Raw genomic sequence first — 23938 nt, 5'->3', positions numbered from 1 at the left:
AATAAGACTGTAATGCTTCCTACTCAGGACAGTTTGTCTCCTGAGGTCCAACTCAACATGAAGTTCTTGTTGACATGCAAATCTTCTAATACCTAATGTTGTTTGGAACTCTCCCCAAACCCAACCATATCCAAGTGCATTTAAATCTATTCTTAGTTTAAAGAAATGTAAAAGCTATCCTTAGTCATTTTTGATTCACTACATAATTTTTCTTAGTTTTATTTCATAAATCTTCTGCAAATTTTTAATAAACAGAGATGGAACCTCTTCCTGTGTCTAGTGGCACTGTTAGACAGAAAAGTACAGAAACTGTGTCACCACTGCTCCTAGTAACCCTTCCCAAGAAGAGGACAATTGAACTGCAGATCTAAAGTCTCACCTGAATTGACACTGTTACCCCCAATTCCAGTTTACTCAGCACTGCAAGGATCTCTGTTCTCACTCATCGGAAGCAGTATTCCATGGCTACATCCAAAGCATTCAGAAGAAAAATATAATCTGACAACACTGGGAATAGTCCCCCTATAACTGTTTATTAGGATGAGAATATACTCCAAATCAATAACTAAAAAAAGAAAAAAAAATCAAATTACAGAGCATGCATAAAATACAAAGTAGCAATTTATAAATAGACAGCATCTTTATAATCAATACACTAAAATAACAAACAGCTACAAAAGAAAAACAAAATGACTGACTACAGCAATGCCTTCTGTGCTCCCCACACATCATGAGCACTGCAAAAACCAGATTAACCATGAAACATAGTCATCTATGCAAGCCCATACATTTTTTTTTGCAGGTATCCCACCATCCTGAACAATATCTTTGCAGTTAACTTTCAGAAAACTGCAGAATAAGTGCTTAATATTATCCACAAGGAAGTAAAACTAAGTATTAGTGTGTACATTTCTGAATGAGAAACTAGCTGCTCCATTAATTTCAATTATGTAGTGGAAAAACCTATTTCAGGACTCTACCTACAATGCCTAAGTGCATTCTACTTAAATTCAAGGTACTATTTCATTTTCATACTAAAAGAACACATGCCTTTAAGTGGTACCACTTGAGCATAAATTAACCTCTCACTGTATTCTTTAGACATACTAAAACCAAAGGTTTAACTGAACTATATTCTATAATACACTGTAGAACTCAAAAGCATTGTTAAAATAATTGCCCATGCTTGTTAGTGAATACGGTGATAAAATTAGGCTGCATTTCTCTTACTAGAAGGGTTTAAACACAAAATTCACACTTCAAAATATGGTATTACTAGCATTGAGCTAGTTACTGCATGAGCAATAAAAACGCCAGACATTCTACTTCTGGGAGATGAGACTGGTTAAGCTACTCAGGCTGCCAATCACTGCAACAAAGACATCTCAGACAGAAGTCCACTAGCCTGCCAGGCAGCAGGTTAACTTGCGACCCCATAACCATGATGCCCTACACAAAATAAAATAGTCCTCTGTGTTTATTAAGATAATTCTTTTCCAGAAAAAAAGAATCCCCATCATCTTGGATGCTTACAAAAACTAAAAAAAAAATTTACAACATAGACCTAATTAAGGCATTTTAGAAATTGACTTTCACGATGGAAAATCTTCAAGCTCTCAAAATGCTGTTATGCTTATAGGGCAATGCTTAGGTCTGTCAAAATACGTACTGCATTGAGAAGAGTGTCTTACAAGCTGCTCTGTGGCAAAATAATAGCTTATTTCTAAGGTTGTCTTAGATTCAATCAGGACCAATAGGTCTGAGCTTCAAGTGATCAAGTTCTATTATGTTCTACAGTGACAGGCTTCCATGATGAAGAGTAAACAATAATGAGGAATTCAAACATTCAGTTTATTAAACTAAGGCTACAGAAGCCATAGCATGAAAAAGAACTGCAGTCATTCAGGACAAAGTTGATGATTTTATAAAGCCAAAATTATAAGACTTAAGACATGAGAAGATTCTTAAGTGTGAGGAAGTAATAAAACACAGAAAGTGACCACAAGAATTACAAATATATTTAAATCTCAGACCTGGGAAATGGACTATACACAGCCTTCTAGGGGAAGAGAGACGCCTTAGATGTTCTGACAGCACTGCACCTTTGGCTTGTTTTCAGTGGTAGGTGGAACATGAATAGGAACCACATTGTTGCTTGGAGACATGTCATTTTCACGTCTGTCTGACATTTGCTTCTGAGAAACAATACGGTATATCTCTGAATGACAAAAGAAACAGAAACAGTGTGTGTAAAAACAAGAAGAGTTTGTGTGAAAGAGACGGAAGATATGCAGAACAGAAAACATACACATTTACATTTTCATTTTTAGGCCAGGCATGGTAGTGCACATCTGTGATCCCAACACTTGGGAGGTGGAGTATAGGACCAAACTCGGCTACATAGTAAGTTCAAGGACAGGCTGGCTACAGAAAACCTTATCTCAAAAAGTAAGATTTTACTTTCAAATAGCCACTAACTAGATTCAAAGCATTTAAAAAAAAACAATTTCTGTTACAGTAAGAGGAGTAACAAGGTTTCTCCACTTTAGAGGAGAAAGTTCACCCATTAAACAGTGCCATATTTATGGGCATAAATCTGAATTAAATCATAAAAATATATACTAGCCCTCCAAAAAAAGTTCACACAAACTGACAATGTGTAAAATAAATCTGTATTATCACATAGACCTAACTGTTTTCTAGGCTCTGCAGAAAAGAACACAATTTCTCAACCATACTAAAATCTCAAGAGCCTCAAAAGAGAAAAGGACCTCTATTTACACTGTCCTCCTCTGGGGCTAAGGCTAAATTATTTCAAGGAGATAATCTAACATACACGTACTATTTTACTTTCATGGCATATATCAAGATTAACCTTGTAGTCCTCACTAAACATTAATCTTTTAAAGACTAAAATATTTGCTTCATTTGTTGCTTTAGTTCCACAGAGTAGAGGCTTAAGGAACTACTCAGTATCAGTGAATGCCCCCAGTATCTGTACTGAACTCATTGAAAGTGGCCTTGCACTACACTACCTAATCAAACAACAATATTCTTCTCAAGAACAACAAACACAGACCTCCATCTTGCCTCTCCAATGGCCTTTTTAAAGAAACACCATCACAAAGTAGGGAAACTCTAGAAATAGGCAATCCAATATGATGTACTAGGAAGGACACAATGTACTCCTACATGGGCTCCACGTGTCGCTGGCAAAACTGCTCTTGGTGAATTTGTTTATGCAGAAATAGGACAGATACAGAATCAGATGAGTTTAAGTTTTCTATTTCTGCTACCAATACAGTAGCTATTAAAATAAAAATTAAAATTCATGGTTAAGCATAAGGGCACAAGCCTTTAATCCCAACACTCAGAAGACAGAGACAGGCAGATTTCTGTGAATTCAAAGCCAGCCTGGTCAACAAAGTAACCAGGTCAGTCAGGGCGACGTAGTAAGACCTTGTCATTAAAAACAACAAAAGGCAATATAAAGGATAGTATTTAAAAACTTGGGAAAATCTGAATAAGAACTGCACACTAGAAATATTATAGACATATTAAATTTTTTAGACCTACAGTCTGTGACTATTTAGAATCATGCCTTGTTCATATGAAATAAAATGTTTACACTTTAAAAGTATAAAGTTACACAGTAAAAAATAGAAAGAGATATATATTCAAAGCCAGATAGTGGTGGCACACGCCTTTAATCCCAGCACTTAGGAGGCAGAGGCAGGTGGATCTCCGAGTTTGAGGCCAGCCTGGTCTACAGAGCTAGTTCCAGGACAGCCAGAGTTTTTACTCAGAGAAACCCTTCCTGGGGAAAACAGAGATAGAGAGATGATCAAAATGGTCCAAAAAGGTTGGGTGTGGTGGCACATGCCTTTAATCTCAGCACTTGGGGGACAGAGGCAGGTGAATGTCTGTCTGTGAGTTACAAGGCCAGTTTGGTCAACATAGTGAGTTCCAAGACAGCCAGGGCTATGTAGAGAGAGATCCTTCTCAAAACAAGTTCCAAAAACACATCAACCAGCTATAATGTATAAACATTATCTGGATTCCTAATTTAAATTGTAATTTTTAAAAATGGTTAAGTATGTTTGATATTGTTTAAATAGCCGGTGGTAATAAGAAATTACTACAAATTTCTAGGGGTTGTATTATAAATTTAAATTCCTTTTTTTAAAGATTTATTTATTTATTTTTGTATACAGTGTTCTGTCTGCATGTATACCTGCAGGCCAGAAGAGGGCACCAGACCTCATTACAGATGATTGTGAGCCACCATGTGGTTGCTGGGAATTGAACTCAGGACCTCTGGAAGAATAATCAGTGTTCTTAACCTCTGAGCCATCTCTCCAGCCCCTAAATTCCATTTTTGAAACATATTCTAAAATATTTGGAAAATAAAATGACTTATTATCTGGGATTTATTTAAAAGTAATAAAAAAGGTCATAGGTCAGGAACCAACACTGGTGGTTACTAAAATAATAGTATAATCTATTCTGCTTTAGGTAAGCTAGAAGTCACACAACAAGAGATGAATCATTTTTTTGGTGCTAAAAAGATGGCACAGCAGTTAAAGCGTACTTACTGCTCTTGTAGAACCTGAGTTTAGTTCTCAGCACCCACATAGTGGCTAACAACCATCTGTAACTGCAGTTCCACAGGATTCAAAGCCCCTTTCTAGCCTCCATGAACACGAGGCACACATGTGGTGCACACACATCCATAAAGGAAAGCACTCATACACATAAATTAAAAGTAAGTAAATTTAGAAAAAAAATTCCCCTAAGGTTGAGCAACAGTAACTTAATAAATGAGGCTGGAGTCATGGCTCAGTGGTTAAGAGAACCCACTGCTCTTCCAGAGGACCTGAGTTCAATTACCAGCACCCATGTCAAGTAGCTCACAACTGGTTCTAATCCCAGCTATGGGAGCACCTGACTTCCTCTTCTGGCCTCTTTCATCACCCCCATACATGGGGCATACACTCAACACACACACACAGACAGACAGGTAACAAAAACACCAAAAATGTAATTTTTTGTATAATTTTTTAGGGAAGTAGCTAAAATTTGTCTGAGAAGGTTGGGAGTGGAAGTATCGGTAAAGAAAGAAGGCAATAGAGACAAGCTATTGATTAAAGTGATGTTGCCAGATCTTTCACTGAGAGGAGATAGGGATGGGCAGTGAGATAGCCCAGTGGATAAAGACACTTGTCTCTAATCCTGATAACTTCAGTACAATCCCCAGAAGCTGTATATTAAAAGGAGAAAGCCTAACTCCTGAAGGTTGTCTTCTGACCTTCACTCTCGCACTGTGGGATTCAATGAGCCTCACCATGACACAAAATAAACAAATACTTTTAAAATTGCTTTAAAAGAAAAAAGCCAGATGTGGTGCCATACACATCTTTAATCTCAGTGTCTGAGAGGCAGAGGCAAAGAGGCAAAAAGTAGGTGAATCCCTGTGAGTCTGAGACCAACCCAATCTACAGAGTGAGTTCTAGGTCAACCAGAGCTACACAATGATACGCTATCTCAAAGAAGGGGTTTGGGTTGTGGTAGGAAGAGAGAGGCAGGGAGGGAGGAGGGAGGGAGAAAAAGAGGGAGGGAAGAAGAGAAAAAAAGAATGGAATGGGAATGTGTCCAGGGAAAAGAGAAATCCCTTCAGGCTAGTGACTAAGGAATAATGATAATCATCAACTTGTGGTTAAACTATACCATTCGTTCTTTATGTTGTCCACTAATAATACCTAACTGGATAGATCATCTTTTTTGAAGAGAAAATCATTAAATATGTGACCCCTGTTAAAATTTAACTTCTTTACAAGCTGTTCTGAAGATTAAGTTAGGGGAACAAAACCAAAACATCAGAAACTCCTCCATAAAATACAAATGCATACACCAGAAGAGAGACAAAGGGAGACTTCTTAGAGGACAGAGGTAAATAATTAAAGAGAGCTCATCACAAAGCAAGAAACTTGATCAGTGTTGTGCAACAGTCTCCAAGTGCTCCATTCTTCCAGAAACGGTAGGTACTGCTGCTGTGTTTACTCCTGTCACTAAAAACATATCCTTTTTTGAAAAATACCAACAAGACAATAAATAAAAGGAATTAGGGGAAAAAATTCAGGTCTAAAGACTTCTAAAGAGCTCCACAAGTAATTTACTTTAAGTCTCTTGTGTTGGGTGTGCCTACAGAGAAACCCTGTCTTAAAAAATAAAGAGGAAAAAAGAAAAGAAAGAAGGAAGAGAGGGAGGGAGAGAGGGAGGGGGAAGAGAGGGGAGGGGGAATAGGGGAGAAGAGAGGAGAAGAGAGGAGAGGAGAAGAGAGGAGAAAAGAAGAGAGGAGAAAAGAAGAGAGGAAATAGTAACCAGTAACTGTCCAGCAGAGATCTGATTTATAAAGGCTTAGTTCATGGTGGGGGAGGGGTCAGTAACATGCTAAGACAGAAGCAGGTTCTACACTTTCCTCAAAGGTCTGTTCTCCTTTAGAACAAAATGAATGTGATTACTTATTCCCATGCAGTTCCTTTTCAAGATGTCCAAAGGGCCAGGCAGTGGTGGCACATGCCTTTAATCCCAGCAATCAGGAGGCAGAGGCAGGTGGATCTCTGTAAATTCAAGGCTAGCCTGGTCTTATAAAAGCAAGGTTCCAGGACAGGCTCCAAAGCTACAGAGAAACCCTGTCTCAAAAAACAAAAAACAAACAAACAAAATGTCCAAAGGTTAGGAACAACTAGAAAAAAGCAATCCTGTTTCATCTTCCATCAGAATTTCTTATAGGACATCTAAACATAAAATGAAATAAATAATATATTATAGCTTTAAATAAGGCAAAAAAAAAAACCCATAGTCTTTTTTTTTTTAATCTATGGGACCTGTGGAACAGCTGGCAAAATAATTCTAGAGAAATTACACACAATTGTTCCAAATTAAGGAACAAGAGGCTTAAAATTTGTTAGTTTCATAGGTGCTGAAGAGATGGCTCAGAAGTTAAGAGCACTGATGCTTCTTGCAGAGGACTCTGTTGTTTCAAGCACTCACAAGGCAGCTCACAACCACCTGCAGTTCCAGAGGATCTGACACCCTCTTCTGATCTCCTTAGCCATGTGGTACACATACATACACTTAGGTGTACCTACACATAAAATAAAATAATTAAAAAAATTCTTTAGTTCCTCCAAAGTTTTTTAAAGCTCAGGAGCCACAGTAATTTCATGACAGCCTCTTCAAAAGCTTCTAATTTATTAAGCTCTTCAAACCCCTGCTCATCACATACGGTTCTTGAAGGTCAAAAAACATTCCAATTTGATAGTCCAACATTTTCTGCACCAAGTGAGAACAAAGTTACCATTAGCTCTAATGAAAAGAGAACCAGTATTTGGCTGGCAAGATGAGTAAAGAGATCCACATTTCATTCCTGGGAACCATATGGTAGAAGGAAAGAACTGAACTGACTCCTACACTTGTCCTCGGACCTCAACTCTCATGCCCAGATACATATTCACATATATGCACACAAAAGTAAAGTAGAATTTAGAAACTCTTTAACAATTCTTAATATTCTGATAAAGTTAACACCTGGCGACTTTAGCCCCTTCATTTTTATTTTATATGTTATACAGCCCAGGATGACCTCACACACATATGGCTCCACCCACGGGCTGAGATTATAGGTATGCACCACCAAACTGGCTTTAGCTGTGTTTTAAAGAGCCAGTATGTTACATGTATTAAAGCTATTTCAGCTACAGAATTAAGAGTTTAGTCTTCAAATTAGAAATTTACTTTGAACTTACTAATTATATGGAGAAACCTAAGAGCACCTGAACTAAAGGTCAAAATTAAAGCTACAAATAACGAGTAAAACAAACCTATTGTCAGGAGCTACCTAAATGATGACCTGAAACCACCTGTGTGGTGTTCCTGCCGCAAGCTGTACACTTCAGTTTAATCATAAAGAAACACTGAGTAAACTCAAACTGAGAAAATGACAATGGCCTGTACCTTTCAAACATACTAAGGTTGGTAAATAAAGGGAAACTGAAGGAACGATTGCCATGCAGTGACAGATCAGCTGAATGGAACATATGATCTGATCCCAGACTTTTTTTTAACTAACAAAGTCTTTATTGGAACGACTGGCAGAATGAGTAAGGTCTGTACCTAAATACTGATGTGATTAAGTCACAGTGTTGTGGTTATAAAAGAGAAAGTGCTTGTGTTTAGTAAATATTTTTTAAAAAAAGACTTACGAAAAGGTATATGCAGCACTTACTTTCACATGGTGCTGTATACATATGTGTGTGTCAGTGTCATGTGTGTCTGTGTATGTGTGTTTCTGTGTGTGTTTGTGTCTCTGTGTGTCTGTGTCTCTATGTGTCTCTGTGTGTCTGTGTCTTTGTGTGAATGTGTGTGTGTGTCTGTATCTGTAGGGGAAAGAGAAGGGAACAGGTGAATGGAAAGAAAAGACTACACTTAAGGAAAAAGGATACAGGTACTCACAAATTCTTTATAACATTATTGCAAGTTTTAATCACCTCTGAAATTATTAAAATGAAAAGAGGGTATGAAAAACAGTGGTTAAAAACCTCTCTTAGGGATGAAGCTCAGTTGGTATAGTGCTTACATGGCATGCTAAAGACAGAGTTGGAGCCAGGCGGTGGTGGCGCACGCCTTTAATCCCAGCACTCGGGAGGCAGAAGCAGGCGGATCTCTGTGAGTTCGAGACCAGCCTGGTCTACAAGAGCTAGTTCCAGGACAGGCTCCAAAACCACAGAGAAACCCTGTCTCGAAAAACCAAAAAAATAAAAAAAATAAAATAAAAAATAAAGACAGAGTTGGATCCCTAGCAGCATGCCCCTCTCCAACCCAATCTCCTAGTAAACTTGAGGTTTACTAATCTAAAAAGCAGGAGTGGAGCAATCCACCAGCCCACCTTGGCACTAGTCAACTACTAAAAGCACCACCAGAAAACTCTTGGAACCACTGAGGACTAAAGGATGTAAATAAAGTGAAGATCTATTGCAAAACATTACCAATACTATGCAATTTTACATTTGGCTCAGTGGATAAAGGCTCCTGTCATCAACCCTGATGACCCAAATGCTGTAAGGAGCTGTCCTCTGATCACCACATGAACACTATGACCCCACCCCTGATATTTCGAATGAATAGATAAGATTTAATTTTTAAAACGTTAAAAATTAAGCCAGGCATAGTATCGCATGCCTTTAATCTCAGCACTTCCAAGGCAGAGACAGGTTGATCTCTGAAAGTTCAAGGCTAGCCTGGCCTACATGGTGGAAAAACAAAGACAAAGCAAGTAGGATTTGGAGGCATACTGTGTATTCATTAAAATACTGCAAGCTTAAAAAAAATCTGCAGTGAGATCACTCAGAACAGATTTTTAAAAAAATATGAAAAGAGCTGCTATGTGCCACAAACTGTCTATTCCCCTCCAGCTCCCTATTGATTTTTCTTCAGAAAACAAAAACCAATTTTATGATATGATGCGACACGCCTTTAATCCAGCACTCCAGGCAGAGGCAGGTGATCTGAGTTTGAGGCCAGCTTGGTCTACAAAATAAGTTCCAGGACAGCCAGAGCTACATAGCGAAATCCTGCTGCGATAGATAGATAGAGATAGAGAGAGAGAGAGATATACAGACAGAAAGAATAGATGGAAAACCTCCAATATTTATATTATTTTAACAAGTTTTTTTTTTCAATGCTTTAATTGCCACTTCGGTACTGATTTATCAAATTTCACTATTTACCAGGAATAGCTAAGCCCTTGACAGACATTAACTCATTTTTGCAAACTATAGCAGAAGTATCAGTGACAAATCATTCTTTTCTGTGGAGCAAAAACAAACAACAAATCCATTAGGCAGCCATATTAAATGATACTGTAGAAATTTAAAAGTACAAGCTCTCTCATGAAGAAAATAACTAACCAAAATGTATTTGAAACTTTTTTTAGTTTATTTTAAAATATGTGTATGTCTACATTTGTGTTCATGCTCATGAATATGCAGGCACTCTCAGAGAACAGAAGAGGGTGTAAGATTCCCTGAAGCTGGAGTTACCGGTGGTTATAAGCAGCCTGGTATGAGTGCTGGGAACCAAAATCTGGGCCTCTGGAAGAACAGTGTAATTTCAAAACTACTGAGCCATTTCTCCAGCCCAACACATCTGAATTTTACAAATGAGAAAATTAAAGCCTTGGAATTAGTAAGTAATTGGCCTAATAAGATTATAGCTCCAAAAATAAGTGGAGGAATCAGGCTTTCCAGTCCATGATCTAAATTCCTAAGTTTATTACATACATTTTTTTTAACAATAAGAGAATATTTTGAAGTTAAAATTCTGCTCTCCTCTAACACAAGTATGACATCAGCATTAAAATTTGTCCATTATGATAGAAAACTAAACAATTCTACCTATCAATTTATCAGAATAGCACATAAGACTCAACTATGTGTTGAATAAATTTGGATTCATAAGATCTTAAAAGTAACACACAATATAGGTGTCTTGAAAAACCTATGAAAATACTTCCTAGTAAAGTAAATGCACTGATAACTTGGTTATTCTAATAAAGTCAAAGAAAATATTAGTCAGAACAAATAAAATGTCTTTTTTTCCCCGAGAAGCTGACTGGTTATACACATTCAAAATAGCATGAACTTTGCCCCTTTCCCATTTAAGCCTTTCTATATGCAGGTTTGGCTGATTTTATTTATAAGGGACACACTCCTACATCATGGAAAAAGCATCAGTGCTTTCTTTAATTCCACTTACATTTTTTTGATGTACTTTCCCTAGTTTTTTTTTTCTAAATTCTTCTTCTTTTTTTTTAATGTGTGTGTGTGTATGTCTGTCTGTCTGTCATCGGATCCCCTAAAGCTAGAGTTAAAGGCAGTTGTGAGTTAGTGTAAGAGGTTCTTCTGTCTATGTGTTGCTTTCATTGGTTGAATAAAGAAACTGCCTTGGCCTCTTGGTAGGGCACCACATAGGTAGGCGGAGCAGACAGAACTGAATTCTTGGAGGACGAAAGCAGAAACAGGCAGACGCCATGGAGCTCCTGCCTGAGACGGACACTGGTTAGAATCTTGCCTAAGCCACAATCATGTGGCAATACACAGATTTAATAGAAATGGGTTAAATCAAGACGTAAGAATTAGCCAATAAGAAGTTAGAGCTAATGGGCCAGGCAGTGTTTAAATGAATACAGTTTCTGTGTGATTATTTCGGGGTTAAGCTAGCCGGGTGGCAGGGACAACAAGCAGCCCACTTCTCCTGTAACAATGAGTTACCCCATATGGGTGCTGGAAACACAACTCAGGTGCTCTGAAAATCACTAAGTACCCTTAAATGTTGAGTCATCTGTCCAGCCAGATTTTTATTTAACTTCAAAAGGCATTTATTTATATCACTCTGTAGTCAGTACCTCAGTATTTACCTTATTAAAGTGCATTTCGAGAAAGAACCCACAACTCTGTCCCTTTGACCATGAAATATAGAATACATGGCCTGAACACAAGTGACCAAATTATTTTCAAAGAATATTTTCCCACATGAACCTAGTGACTGAAGCGCAACATGAAAGAATTGTAACTGTGCTCCCAAGGAACTTGGCTACAGTGGTTCTTAAATGATAGTCATTTTCAGATGGCATAACAGTTTCCTAATTAATTTGTTTAAATCACTTCCTAAAACTCCAGTTTTCTCTGGTGTAACCTGAAAACACGTGTCTTACCTGTTAGAATTGTCTGAAAAGCAGCTTCGACGTTTGTAGAATCTAGAGCAGATGTCTCAATGAACGACAAACCATTCTTCTCTGTGGAGAAAAACAAAATTTTCAATCTTGTGAAATTTGATTGCTTTATAATAGTGCTGATGACCAAATCAAGGGCCTCATCAATGCTAGGTGAGTCCTCTACCACTGAGTTACCGCCCCCTCTCAAGGTTTGAAGCAGCAGATGTGATAAGCTCATAATCACAAGGGGAAGATAAAAGACTGACTGGCCATGGTGATGCATACCTACCAACCAGCACTTGAGAGGTAGAAGCAGGACCAGGAATTCAAAACCAGCCTGCACTACATGAGAAAGTATCCTAAAACATCAAACAAACAAAACCTTAGACCATACCAACTCCTGGGGTAGTAAGAACACTGTTCTACTTATACTTCAATAAATTATCAGAAAGGAAGCAAGAAACAAGCAGATCCTATATGAAGCCCAAAGTGTTCAGCTTCTAAGTAGATGGGTGCATCCTTGTTGGTCCCTGATACTCCTTGGCATACTACTATTCAGACTCACATAAAAAGGCCTTGCTAAAGAATAGAGGTGCAATGTTCAAACAGAGAAATGCAGAAGCATGTATTGTTGTGGAGCTCACATTACTAACCTGCAAAAGCTCTTGCTTCATCTGTAGGAACTGCCCTGAGATGGCGTAAATCACTCTTATTGCCCACAAGCATGATAACAATGTTGCTATCAGCATGATCTCTCAGTTCTTTCAGCCATCGCTCTACATTTTCATATGTGAGATGCTTAGCAATGTCATAAACCAATAAGGCACCTACTGCTCCACGATAGTATCTGCAAACAGAAACATTTGTAACTATCAGAAGACAATCACAAAGTAGAAGGGAACACCAGAAAAAACTCAAAACAGGGATGGTATAGGGCAGGGAGACAGCTCTGGTAAAGCACTTGCTATCTAAGCAGAGGATCCAGAACCCATGTAAAAGCTAAGGACAGCAAACCTGATCCTCCTACAGTGAGAAGGGGGCTGAAACAGGATAATCTCCAGAAGTTCACATGCCACATAGCCTGGCATAAACAGCAGTGAACAACAAATACTGCATGTCTCAAACAAGGTAGAAGGTGAGGACCAGCACCTTTAACCTCTATATACATAATAATACACATACATGCACATTTACATACACTCACACACACATGCATGGACACATGGAGACACAAACACACATACTATCTATAGATGTGGTAGACAGTAGTTGTTCCTTTGAGGCTTTTTTATACCTAGTCAGCCATAAACCAAAAATATTAAATGGAAAATTCCAAAAATAAATAATTCATAAGCTTTAAACTGCCACCATTTTAAGTACTGTGATGAAACTTCTCAGTGTTCCTCTTCATCCAGGCCAGCACATGACTCAACCCTTTGTCCAATGTACCCACACTGTGTAAACTACCTGCCTGTTAAAGTCTCTTTCTAGCCCTTCCACTATCTATCGTCTTCCCTATGTTCAAGTGACCCTTGGTTTATTGGATAATGGCCCCCAAAAGCAACTAGAGCATGCCAAAGAAAAGCTACAAAGGATCTATTAAGAGGAAAGATACAGAGGGTTGGAGAGATGGCCTAGCAGTTAAGAGCACTGGCTGCTCTTGCAAAGAACCTAGGTTTGTTTTCCAGCACGCGCATGGTGGTTCACAACCATCTGTAACAGCTTTCAGGGGATCTTCTTACCATCTTCTTACCTCCACAGGCACCAAGCATGCATGCAGTACACATACACATATGTAGGCAAAACATGAATAAAAATAAAATGAATTAAAAAAAAACAAAGAACAAAGCACAATTGGAAGCATTCAGAGCTCAGTACTATTTATGATTGCAGGCATCTATGGAGGGTCTGGGAACACACCTTCCAAGGTTAAGGGAGGACTACTGTACCTTCACAATACTTAAAGCTAACAAGTCACTGATACCAACGTATGCCAGAACTGAGAAACCATGAACTTACGCAGATGTTATAGCCCTGTACCGCTCCTGCCCTGCCGTGTCCCATATCTGTGCCTTTATTGTTTTCCCATCAACCTGGATGCTTCTTGTTGCAAACTCTACTCCAATGGTACTCTTGCTTTCCAGATTGAACTCATTCCGAGTAAATCGAGACAGGAGATTACTCTTTCCAACACCAGAATCTCCAATAAGGACAACTGAAAAGACAAAAAAAATATAAACTGGATGAAGGCAAGCACATTCAGATAACCAACATGCTTTTAATAAAAGGATGTTTGAGTTCAAAATAAATACAACCAAAGATTTTAAAGAGGTATAGTACTGAATATCTTATGTCTATGATCAATCAATTGAAATCTATTTCATCTATTTCTAGATTAAAATGACTTACACACATCATCTACTCAGCACAGATCAGATATAACACCCTATCTAAAAAGAAATATCCCTCTCTTTTTGTCCTATTTGAGAATTTAAACCCAAGGCCTTACACATGTAAGGTAAACACCAGACCACTAATATATATCCCCAGCTCTTAAAAATGCAATTTTAATCATACAGTATCCTAGCCACTGATGCAAACATTAATTACCTTTAATTTATACCAACCTCATTACCTTAGAAAGTATTCTGGAAAGTAAACAACAACTTGTGTTATTCACACGGTTTAAACATCAAACAAAAGATGTCAGTGCATAGAATGGGAAATGTGTACATTCTACCAGTTTTGTTGAAGACTATGCGTAATGTGAGAGCGGAAACACATTTAAAACATGAGGCATGAGGCTTACAAGCTTTGCTGCTTTGGTCATAGAAACTATAATCATCTTTAATAGTTACACTTCACAGACTGGCATGGCAGAAAGCCACAGGGACACCTCACCTTGCTATGGACAAACAGGAGCCTTAGGAAGCAACAATTCTGACATACTGAGTCAAAGTCAAAGCAAGAAGGGCAAACACTTTCACTTAGGACTCTAGAAAAAGTTTTGATTATACTTGTTTTCTATGAATAAAATAGAAAGCAGGGGTTTTTTGTTTTGTTTTGTTGGTTTTTTGAGACAGGGTTTCTCTGTAGCTTTGGAGCCTGTCCTGGAACCTAGCTCTTGTGGACCAGGATGGTGTCGAACTCACAGAGATCCACCTGCCTCTGCCTCCCAAGTGCTGGGATTAAAGAAATGCATGCGCCCCTACCACCACCACCAGGCTAGAAAGCAGTTTATTTACTAAGTATCTTCTCCCCAAAGTGTTACTATCCTTTTTAAATTTTCAAATAGGGCTAGTGAGATGACTTAGCAAGTAAAGACGCTTGCTGCCAAGCCTGGGGACTAGAGTTCCAGTCCTAGGACCTACATGGTGGAAGAGAGACTACTCCTAAAGTTGTCTGTCCTCTATTCTCCACACATGTGCAGAGCATGCATTTGAATGACGAATTAATATAATTTGTAGGTATGTGTATGGGGGTGAGGTGGGATCCAGAGGCCAGAAAAGAGAACTGTAGTGATAAACAGACAAATACAGGTGCTTAGAACTGAACTGGGTCCTCTATAATTGCAGCCAGTTAGCCAGTCCTTAACAGCTAAATCACCTCTCTAGTAACAATAAATTTAAGTTTAAAAATTGGGGGAGGAGTTAGAGAAATGACTCAAAGGTTAAGAGTACTGGTTGTTCTTCCTGAGGACCCAGGTTTGATTCCTAGCACCCACGTGGTAGCTTACAACCCTCTAACTCCAGACAACAGTTTATAATTTTAGTTCAAGGATCCGATACCCTCATCTGGCCTCTGTTGATACTGCACACAAGTTCACAGACATACATGCATACCAAACAACCCACACACATAAAATAATAAAATATTTCAAAGTTAGGCAAGGTTACTCCTTTAATCCCAGCATTCAGAAGGCAGAGAATGACAAATCTCGTGAGTTGGAGGCAATCTGGTCAACAAAGAGTTCCAGGCCTGTCAGGGTTACATAGTGAGGCCCCATATCAAAACAATTAAACAAACAAAAAAGGTAAACAAAGTTGAGAAACAAGTTGAATGGTTTGTTTATTTTAAGAGAGGGTTTTGGCAGAGGCCAGCCTGGTCCATATAGACTTCCAGGTGTTTAAAAAAAAAAAACTGGCTGGAGAGACAGCTTAGTGGTTAAAAGCACTGAAAGCTCTTCCAAAGGACCCAGGTTCAATACCCAGCACCCAAAAGGCAGCTCACAACTGTCTGTAACTCCTGTTTAGGGGATCTATCACCCTCACATGTGGGCAAAACACCAAGGCACATAAAATAAAAATAAATAATTTTAAAAAGGAGAGGGAGAAGGTCTCATTCCGGAACCAAGGTTGGTCTAGAACTCAAAATCTTTTGTTGAGATTATAGGTGTGTGCCATCATGCCCAACTTCAGATAAATTGTATTAAAGCATGAGTCTAAAAATCAAAGTTGGGAGGGAGATTGCACACATCTTTAATCTCAACACTCAGGAGGCAGAGGCAGGTAGATCTCTGAGAAGGCCAGCCTGGTTTTACAGGACAACCAGGGCTACACAGAGAAACTCTGTCTTGGCAGGGAGGGGGGATATCAAAATGGGTTTGTAGGTTTACAGACTCTGAGCTGGATATTTTTTTGTTCTGTTTTTTGTTTTTGTGAGCTGAACACCTTTTTCCTGCATAAAAATTTTTGTTGGTATTTTAGTGAACACTGTATTTATTTTTACTGCTGACTTCTAAACCAGTTGATTGATTTAGACATCAGACTAGAAAAAAAAAATCAACACAAAAAGTTAAGGCCAGGAAATAATAAGCCATGCTTTACTCAAAAGACTGGGATGTGATGGTACATGCAGAAAGAAGGCTGACTGCAGACCAGCTAAAGGAGTAAGAGAGCTCGCTATGCACACTTTTCCTGTCACAGAAACAGACACAAGCTGGCCCTAGAACAACCATGCATTATCAAATGTGTATCTTTCTGGCTTCCTCTATCAGCTGATTCAGCAAGAAATCCCAGCAGCAGTGACTCCATGCAGCAAAGAGAAGTTATTTCTATCTTTGTAATCAATTAGAGGGTACCCTAGCAAACAGACATAATGGTTTTACTGGATAGCAGTAAATAATGTCAAGGTCATGAAAACAGAAAAAAACGCACTTTCAGTTTTACAGAATGGTTAGTTAGTTAGCAGGTTTCCAAACTCCACCACTGTAGATATGAAGTTGAATATTAGCTACGTTAATAGAGCCTCCCTATTAATAAGATACAGTCACTGTTGTTTCTTAGTATAAGAGGCTAGATGGTCAGAGCACAACTCCTGGGGGGTGTCAGAGTAGGGACTGGGGTCTCAGCCAAGAATCTAGTCTGGGTTTTAGCCAAAACTCCCTACACCTTTCCTAGCAATCCTTCAGTCAACTCTAAGAGTACAGAAACTTAAGCCTGGAAGATGATTCAGCAGGTAAAGGCAAACAGTGTTGTAATTAATATAGTTTTTGTGTGATTATTCGGGTCTGGGTCTCTGCTTACAGCTACCAAACCGAAAGGCCTAAATACAATCCCATGAACCTACTTAGTAGAAAGGAAAGAATCAACTCCTTCAACTGTCTTAGACTTAGACTTCTATACTCACATGCCATGGTGTGAGCCCATACACCACCAAAACAAACATACATACATACATAAAATAAACACATGAACTTTAAAAAAAAAAAAAGGAGGCCAGATCACCTGCTAAAGAAATTTTCTTTGAATCACTTCTGGTCCCACATTAGCATCAACACTAACTAGAGGTATATAAAGTGAAGAAAGAAAAACCAAAGTTTAGAACACATCTAATTAATTCACAGACACTCATATTTCAACCAGCACCTCAGGAGCCCATCAAAATTTAAAGTCAAAGAGCACATGTGAGCATGGCATCTGGCAGGCATCACCTTCTAGTGGGGGAATACCTTCAAAGAACAATGTATGCCTCCCACATAAGATCCAGCAGTAGTTCATGTTTTGTTTTGTTTTAAAATATTAGCCATTCTTGCATTTTTTGGTTTTCAGGTTTTTTTTTAATTTTACTTTATGTATATGGATGCTTTGCCTGCATTCAAGTATGTAAACGACATGCATGCCTGTCATGTCCCCTAGACCTGGAATTATGAATGATTGTGAGCCACCATGTGGGTGTTGGGACTTGAACCCAGATTCTCTGTAAGAGTAACAAGTGCTCTTAATTGCTGAACCATGCAGCCCCTGGTTCATGTTTTGACCTCTGCTTTTAACTAATGACTAAATTGACCATCTCACCAACATCGAATCTTTATACCATATTAAGTGAAGAATCCACTCCCCCATGTAACCAATTAATTTTATTATTTAAGAAGTAGCAATAGTTTGCAAACAACTCAACATTCACAATGCTCTAACACTATAAAATAGTTTTACCAACTAGCTACCCTCAACCATGGCTCACAACCCCAACATACACACAATCACAACAAACAAACACAACAAAATTTTTAGTAATTTTTATATATCCATTACTAACATCTTAGGTTAAATAAACATATATTTAAGTATTCCACAATTTTGGCCATCTATGGAGTACATACTAAACAACATGACTATAAGATAAATAATAATATCTATATATCAAATATCAATATAATTCCTAAAATATAATGCCTCCCTAGAATCTAGATAGCCTCATCTGCTGAAGCTCAACCTAATGCCTAATATTAATCTGCTTACATATATGCTTTCTGTATTATACACACCACAAATATCAGACTGATAAATACTGTAAAAACAGAGTATGTATATTAATTATCCATTATTTAATTTTTTGTTTTGTTTTGTTTTTCGAGACAGGGTTTCTCTGTAGCTTTGTAGCCTGTCCTGGAACTCCCTTGGTAGACCAGGCTGGCCTCGAACTCACAGAGATCCGCCTGTCTCTGCCTCCCAAGTGCTGGGATTATAGGAGTGCGCCACCACCGCCCGGCTTCCATTATTTAATTTTAAGTTTCTATCTCTAACCACAATTAGGTATTTTTGCTATTTTTTTTTTCTGAGATATGATCTCATTCTGTAGCCCAGGCTGACCTCAAAAACATGGATATCCACCTGCCTCAGCCTCCCAAGTACTGGCATCACAGGCATGAGCCTCCACGCTCAGTCCACATTTAGTTTTACTTCTGTGGTAAGTTCATTTACTGCTAACTCCTCACCTCACACACAGAATACTGGCTTTCAAACTTAGCAGCTAAAATCACTAACCACTTTCACACTGCTTTTCAAAAGAATTTCTACATTCAACCACATTCACAGTCCAACCTCACCAAGTCTTTAAAATAAAACGCATCAATGATGCTGAAGTCTAGACAAGTTTTTCCAGGTGCATCAGAATTTGAGTTGCTCAACCAAAAGCTGTGATAGAAAAGCTACCAAGGCTGGGCGATGGTGGCACACGCCTTTAATCCCAGCACTCTCTGTGAGTTCAAGACCAGCCTGGTCTACAGAGCTAGTTCCAGGACAGGCTCCAAAGCCACAGAGAAACCCTGTCTTGAAAAACCAAAAAAAAAAAATTAAGAAAGAAAGAAAGAAAGAAAGAAAAGCTACCAAGATTCAAGACAGGATGGTCCCTAATGACCAGCTGATGATTCATCATCACACCTGGACTTCAATGCAACTCAAGAGAGAAAGCCGAAAGAGGTAGACTGCTCCCAGCTGCTTCCACAAAGTGCCACTTTGACTGTCCTGGTATCCAGCTTCTTCACTGTGTTCCACAGCACCTTAACCACACTGGTATATTTACAAGATTAACATTTGAGGGGAAGGGGGGGTTGAGACAGGGTTTCTCTTTTTGAGCCTGTACTGGAACTAGCCCTTGTAGACCAGGCTGGCCTCAAACTCACAGAGATCTGCCTGCCTCTGTCCTTCATGTTAAATGTTATAAACTCCAATTTCCTTAACTATCAAGTGTGCTAGGTTAGCCTTCTCCAAAGTAGAAATGCTACGATTCATCTTAGTGAAAAAAAAAAATCTCTATAAGCCGGGCGGTGGTGGCGCACGCCTTTAATCCCAGCACTTGGGAGGCAGAGGCAGGCGGATCTCTGTGAGTTCAAGGCCAGCCTGGTCTACAAGAGCTAGTTCCAGGACAGGCTCCAAAACCACAGAGAAACTCTGTCTCGAAAAAAGCAAAAAAAAAAAAAAAATTCTATGGAATAATTTTAAAATAATTGTATAAGTAAAAAAATTGGCTAAGTAATCAGTGTTGAAATAAAAAATAAAATGACTCACATCCTGTAGCAGTTTCTAAAAAGTGGAAACTCTTCTCAGCAGAATTTTTTAAACACCCAGTCTTAAACAGCAAAATGTACAAAAAATAAAACCAGAACCCACAAAGATACAAAATAATTCATAAGTTTCTTAGTTCTGTGCTTCTTTATTAAAACTTGTAAGCTGGCTCAGTGGGTGAAGGTGCTTCCTGCCAAGCCTGACGACCTGAGCTCGACCCCGAGACTCACAGGGTGAAAGGAAATAACTGACTCCCAAAAGTTGTTCTCTTGCCTCCTCATGTGCTGTGTGCATATTAGCACACACATATTTAAAAATACAATTTTAAACCGGACGGTGGTGGCGCACGCCTTTGATCCCAGCACTCGGGAGGCAGAGGCAGGTGGATCTCTGTGAGTTAGAGGTCTACAGAGAAACCCTGTCTTGAAAAACCAAAAAAAAAAAAAGCAATTTTAAAATTTCAAAATAGATTAATAGCTCAAAAATCTGACAAGAACTATAACAATTTCATTTGAGTCCTCACAAGAGCAAATTTTATAATCTCACGTATTCCTCAAAAAGGTATCACAGTACTTCCTTTACTGAGGAAACAAAAAGTTGCGCAGGGAGAAATGGTATAATTATATTATAATCTCAAAAAATAAAAAAAAATACTTTTGAAAAGTTAACTTTTACAAGGTCACAATGCAAATATAAAACCCCAGTGTTTTCTCGTGGTTCAAAGAATGGTCTAAATTCCTTCAGCCAATTTAGGGCAAATAAACATTCTTAGGAAAAATAAACAGCTTTCTATAACCAACCTTCACATTCCAAATCAAATGGAAGAAATGACTTATAGAGACCAGGTACTCACAACCACCACACAGTACTTAAAGATAAACCTCCCTTGACTGACTAAACCCCAAAGTCTCCTGTGATTTAAGTAATTTCACATCATCTCAGATGCTTTCAACAAACATTCTAGAACTCCTATTTGTTTTAGGTTTGGTTTTAATTTTTTTTTTTTTTTGAGACAGGCTCTCACTATGTGTGTCACTCACTATGTAGACTAGGCTGGCCGGGAACTCACATGATCAGCCTCTCTCTGCCTCCTGAATGCCGGGGTTTTAAGGCGGGACCACCACACCAGGCTTTCCTATTAGTATTTTTAAAGTTTGGTACCTTCTTACTGTAAATTATTTTCCAATACGGTAGTAAGGATAGACACGTAAGGTCCTTACCCTATAAATAGAATATTCGGAGGAGTAAATAATGGTAAGGATGTACCGGCAGCGGGTACGCAAGACTTGTGAAGTATTTGGTAAGGAAAAGAAATGTTTCCTGCTTCATCATTTAGTCAGTCACTCTTAGCACCCAATGGCAAAGTCAGAAACACCATGCTTAACACTCCTGAAACTCCACCCTCCACAGAGAAGCTTTCAGAGCAATGGCCTCTTCCTCTGGTAGTGATCTTTGTTCGGCACACTACTGATGGCTGCCCTTCTAATTCAGGAACAGGGCAAGACTATGAAAGTGAGAGCGCATTCATGAACATAAAAAAAAGCGTTCACTGTACTCTCTTTTCGCTGAGAACTGTATCCTTTCACTTTGGCTTCTTTCCGAACTCAACCAATAAGCAATTCTCTATCTACTCCCCATCCTCCCACGTTCTGTTCACCCGCTCGCTTCAACGACCCCCCCCCCCCCGCCCCACCTTGCAAGAAATTCTTCATTTCACTAAAAGCACGCTACCACTAGAACCCTCTCCCACCGCTTGGGAAAGGTACAGGACCAACCAGGGCCCTTCCCTTCCTGCTGGATCCTCCCAGTATTGCAGCAGGAAGCAAGCAGTCCGCGGTGATAAGCTAGCTAGTATTTGTGCAGCGCGCAACCTTTCCTGTTCGGGAACTGGGCCTTCAGGTCTGGCAGGGATAACAGCCACCACCCATCCGCAGCCCCTTCCCGAAAGTAAGGGAGCCATCCCCCGTCTGGCTGGAGCCGGGCAGCGACGAGAGTGGGAAGGGGGTTAAAGAGGCCAGGTGGGAAGTCGCCTGCGCTTGGACACTGCGACAAGTGCACGCACGCCGGGGGTGATGGACGGCCCCCTCTTGCCCTCCCCAGCTCTCCCTCCCACCAGCCAGGTCGCAGCAGAGCGCTAAACGTTGAGTGAAAAGGAAAAGCACGGAGTTTCCCGGCTGTGGGGAGGGAGAGGGCAGTCCGCGGGTGCTGACCTCGAGGTCTGCGGGGATGGGGGTGGGGGCCCTGGGACGGGCGAAGCTGGCCGAAGCCCAGGAAGGGCTCACCCGGAGGGAGGGGAAAGGAAGCGAAAAGAAAAGGGGGGGGGAAACCGTGGAGAGGAGTCGGCGCCCCACTATGGGTGCTGAGCCGAGGCAGGGGCCTGTCAGAGGGGATGTGAGGCCGGCAGCGAGCATCCGAGAGGAGGGGCCCGAGATGCCCAGGGAAGAAACTGCCCGGGCCGTGAGGAACGCAGCCGTCAGGGAGGATACACAGCGAGGGGCGACAAGGCCCGGCAGCCCTCCCCGGGGCGCAGGAACCGCGACGAGTGGCGGGACACCCGTCGGGGCGGCAGGGAGGAAGCGCTGAGGCGGGCTCCGTCCCGGGCAGGGCTAGCCCTCGCGCGGGTCCCCCGGGAGTGTCTCGGGCCCCCGAATGGGCACTCGGCAGCCCACGGCTCACCTTTAAAGAGGTAGTCGTACTCGTCGTCGCGGGTGCCCATGGCGCGGCCGAGGAGCGGAGGGGCGGGAGCGGCGGTGGCGACGGCGGCGGGACCAGGGGGCGTCGCTGCAGGGGTAACCCGAGAGCCGAGCTTCAGCTGCCGGACCCGGTGAAGAGCCCCGCCCTGGCTCTGCGTCACTTCCGTCAGGCCCCAGCCCCTCACAGGAAGTACTTCCGGAGAAATGGCGCCCCGCCCCTTAGCTGGATAGGGTGGGACGCCCAGGCATGAACTTCGCACTCTCACCCGGCTTGGGAAGGCGAACAGGGAAAACAGTCTTAAAATGCCCAGCTGGCCACAGTCCTCCGGGTCTTTGGCTTGTTCTTTCTTCAACTATGTAGGAAAGCCTGCCACAGGTTCTTAGTATTTGGTTTCCGGTTAGGGGCGGGGTTTTGTCAGTATTAGATACCCAAAGACACCACTGTCATTGCACCGGTTCCATGGTGTAATGGTTAGCACTCTGGACTCTGAATCCAGCGATCCGAGTTCAAATCTCGGTGGAACCTTTTGTTGGCTATTATATTTATTTTTAATTCATATTGAATAATAGAATAACTTTGTTATATTTGCTCTGGAAATGAATCACATATAGTATTTACCTATGAAGACTTCACTAATTAGTCTCTTCAGTTCAGTAGTGTCTGCTACATGGAAACCCGGTAATTAAAACCCTTAGTCATTTTTTAGACTTGGAGAAAGCTTGGTACTTGATTCCTTTTGCTGGAATTTTCTACACTAAGCTTCTGTTGAGGATAGGCACTTCTCACCCACTCAGTCTCTTCAGAAATCTCTCGCACTATCTTCAGATGTCATTAAGAGAACTTCGTCCACCCTCCTCATAAAAAGATTCATCAAGATCTTGAGTCCTATCAGCTGGCCTACAAGCTAAACCAGGTTAAATAAATTTGACACAAGAGAACGGCAATTTTCCATTCTAGCGAATGTCAACGTTAAGAGAGTTGCCATAGCGTCTCCTCGTAGTTGCGTTGTTCTTATTGTCGTCGGAGTCAGTCTGACTCCTCTCTGTAACCCAGAATGGCTTTGAAATCACTGTGTAGCCCAGGCTGGCCCTGCTGTCCTCCTCTGTCCCCCATCACCCCATCCTTCGTACACACAGAGGGATATTCACCTAATAAGTCCTGGGAAACATATGTTAGGTCATGGAAA

The 23938-nt window shown here is 40.3% G+C and overlaps 1 protein-coding gene and 1 non-coding gene across 2 annotated transcripts; one reads left to right on the top strand and one right to left on the bottom strand.

Moving 5' to 3' along the window:
• Positions 1–512: 512 nt before the first annotated feature.
• Rab11a (RAB11A, member RAS oncogene family) lies at positions 513–22905 on the bottom strand. The gene is made up of 5 exons (XM_075965530.1): positions 22735–22905; positions 13793–13988; positions 12427–12620; positions 11774–11854; positions 513–2218 (listed from the first exon to the last, which is right to left on the bottom strand). Exons 1-5 carry the CDS (start codon positions 22772–22774, stop codon positions 2079–2081), a joined length of 651 nt encoding a protein of 216 aa, XP_075821645.1. The 5' UTR covers positions 22775–22905; the 3' UTR covers positions 513–2078.
• A 300-nt stretch (positions 22906–23205) lies between these two features.
• On the top strand, positions 23206–23277 carry Trnaq-cug (transfer RNA glutamine (anticodon CUG)). Its single transcript has one exon. It is a non-coding gene; the product is annotated as a tRNA-Gln (tRNA).
• The last annotated feature ends 661 nt before the right edge of the window (positions 23278–23938 follow it).

The sequence above is a fragment of the Microtus pennsylvanicus genome, chromosome 3 (assembly GCF_037038515.1).
Source record: "Microtus pennsylvanicus isolate mMicPen1 chromosome 3, mMicPen1.hap1, whole genome shotgun sequence".
Taxonomy (NCBI): domain Eukaryota; kingdom Metazoa; phylum Chordata; class Mammalia; order Rodentia; family Cricetidae; genus Microtus; species Microtus pennsylvanicus.
The sequence above is the reverse complement of the archived record's forward strand: the minus strand, read 5'-3'. Positions and strand labels throughout refer to the sequence as shown.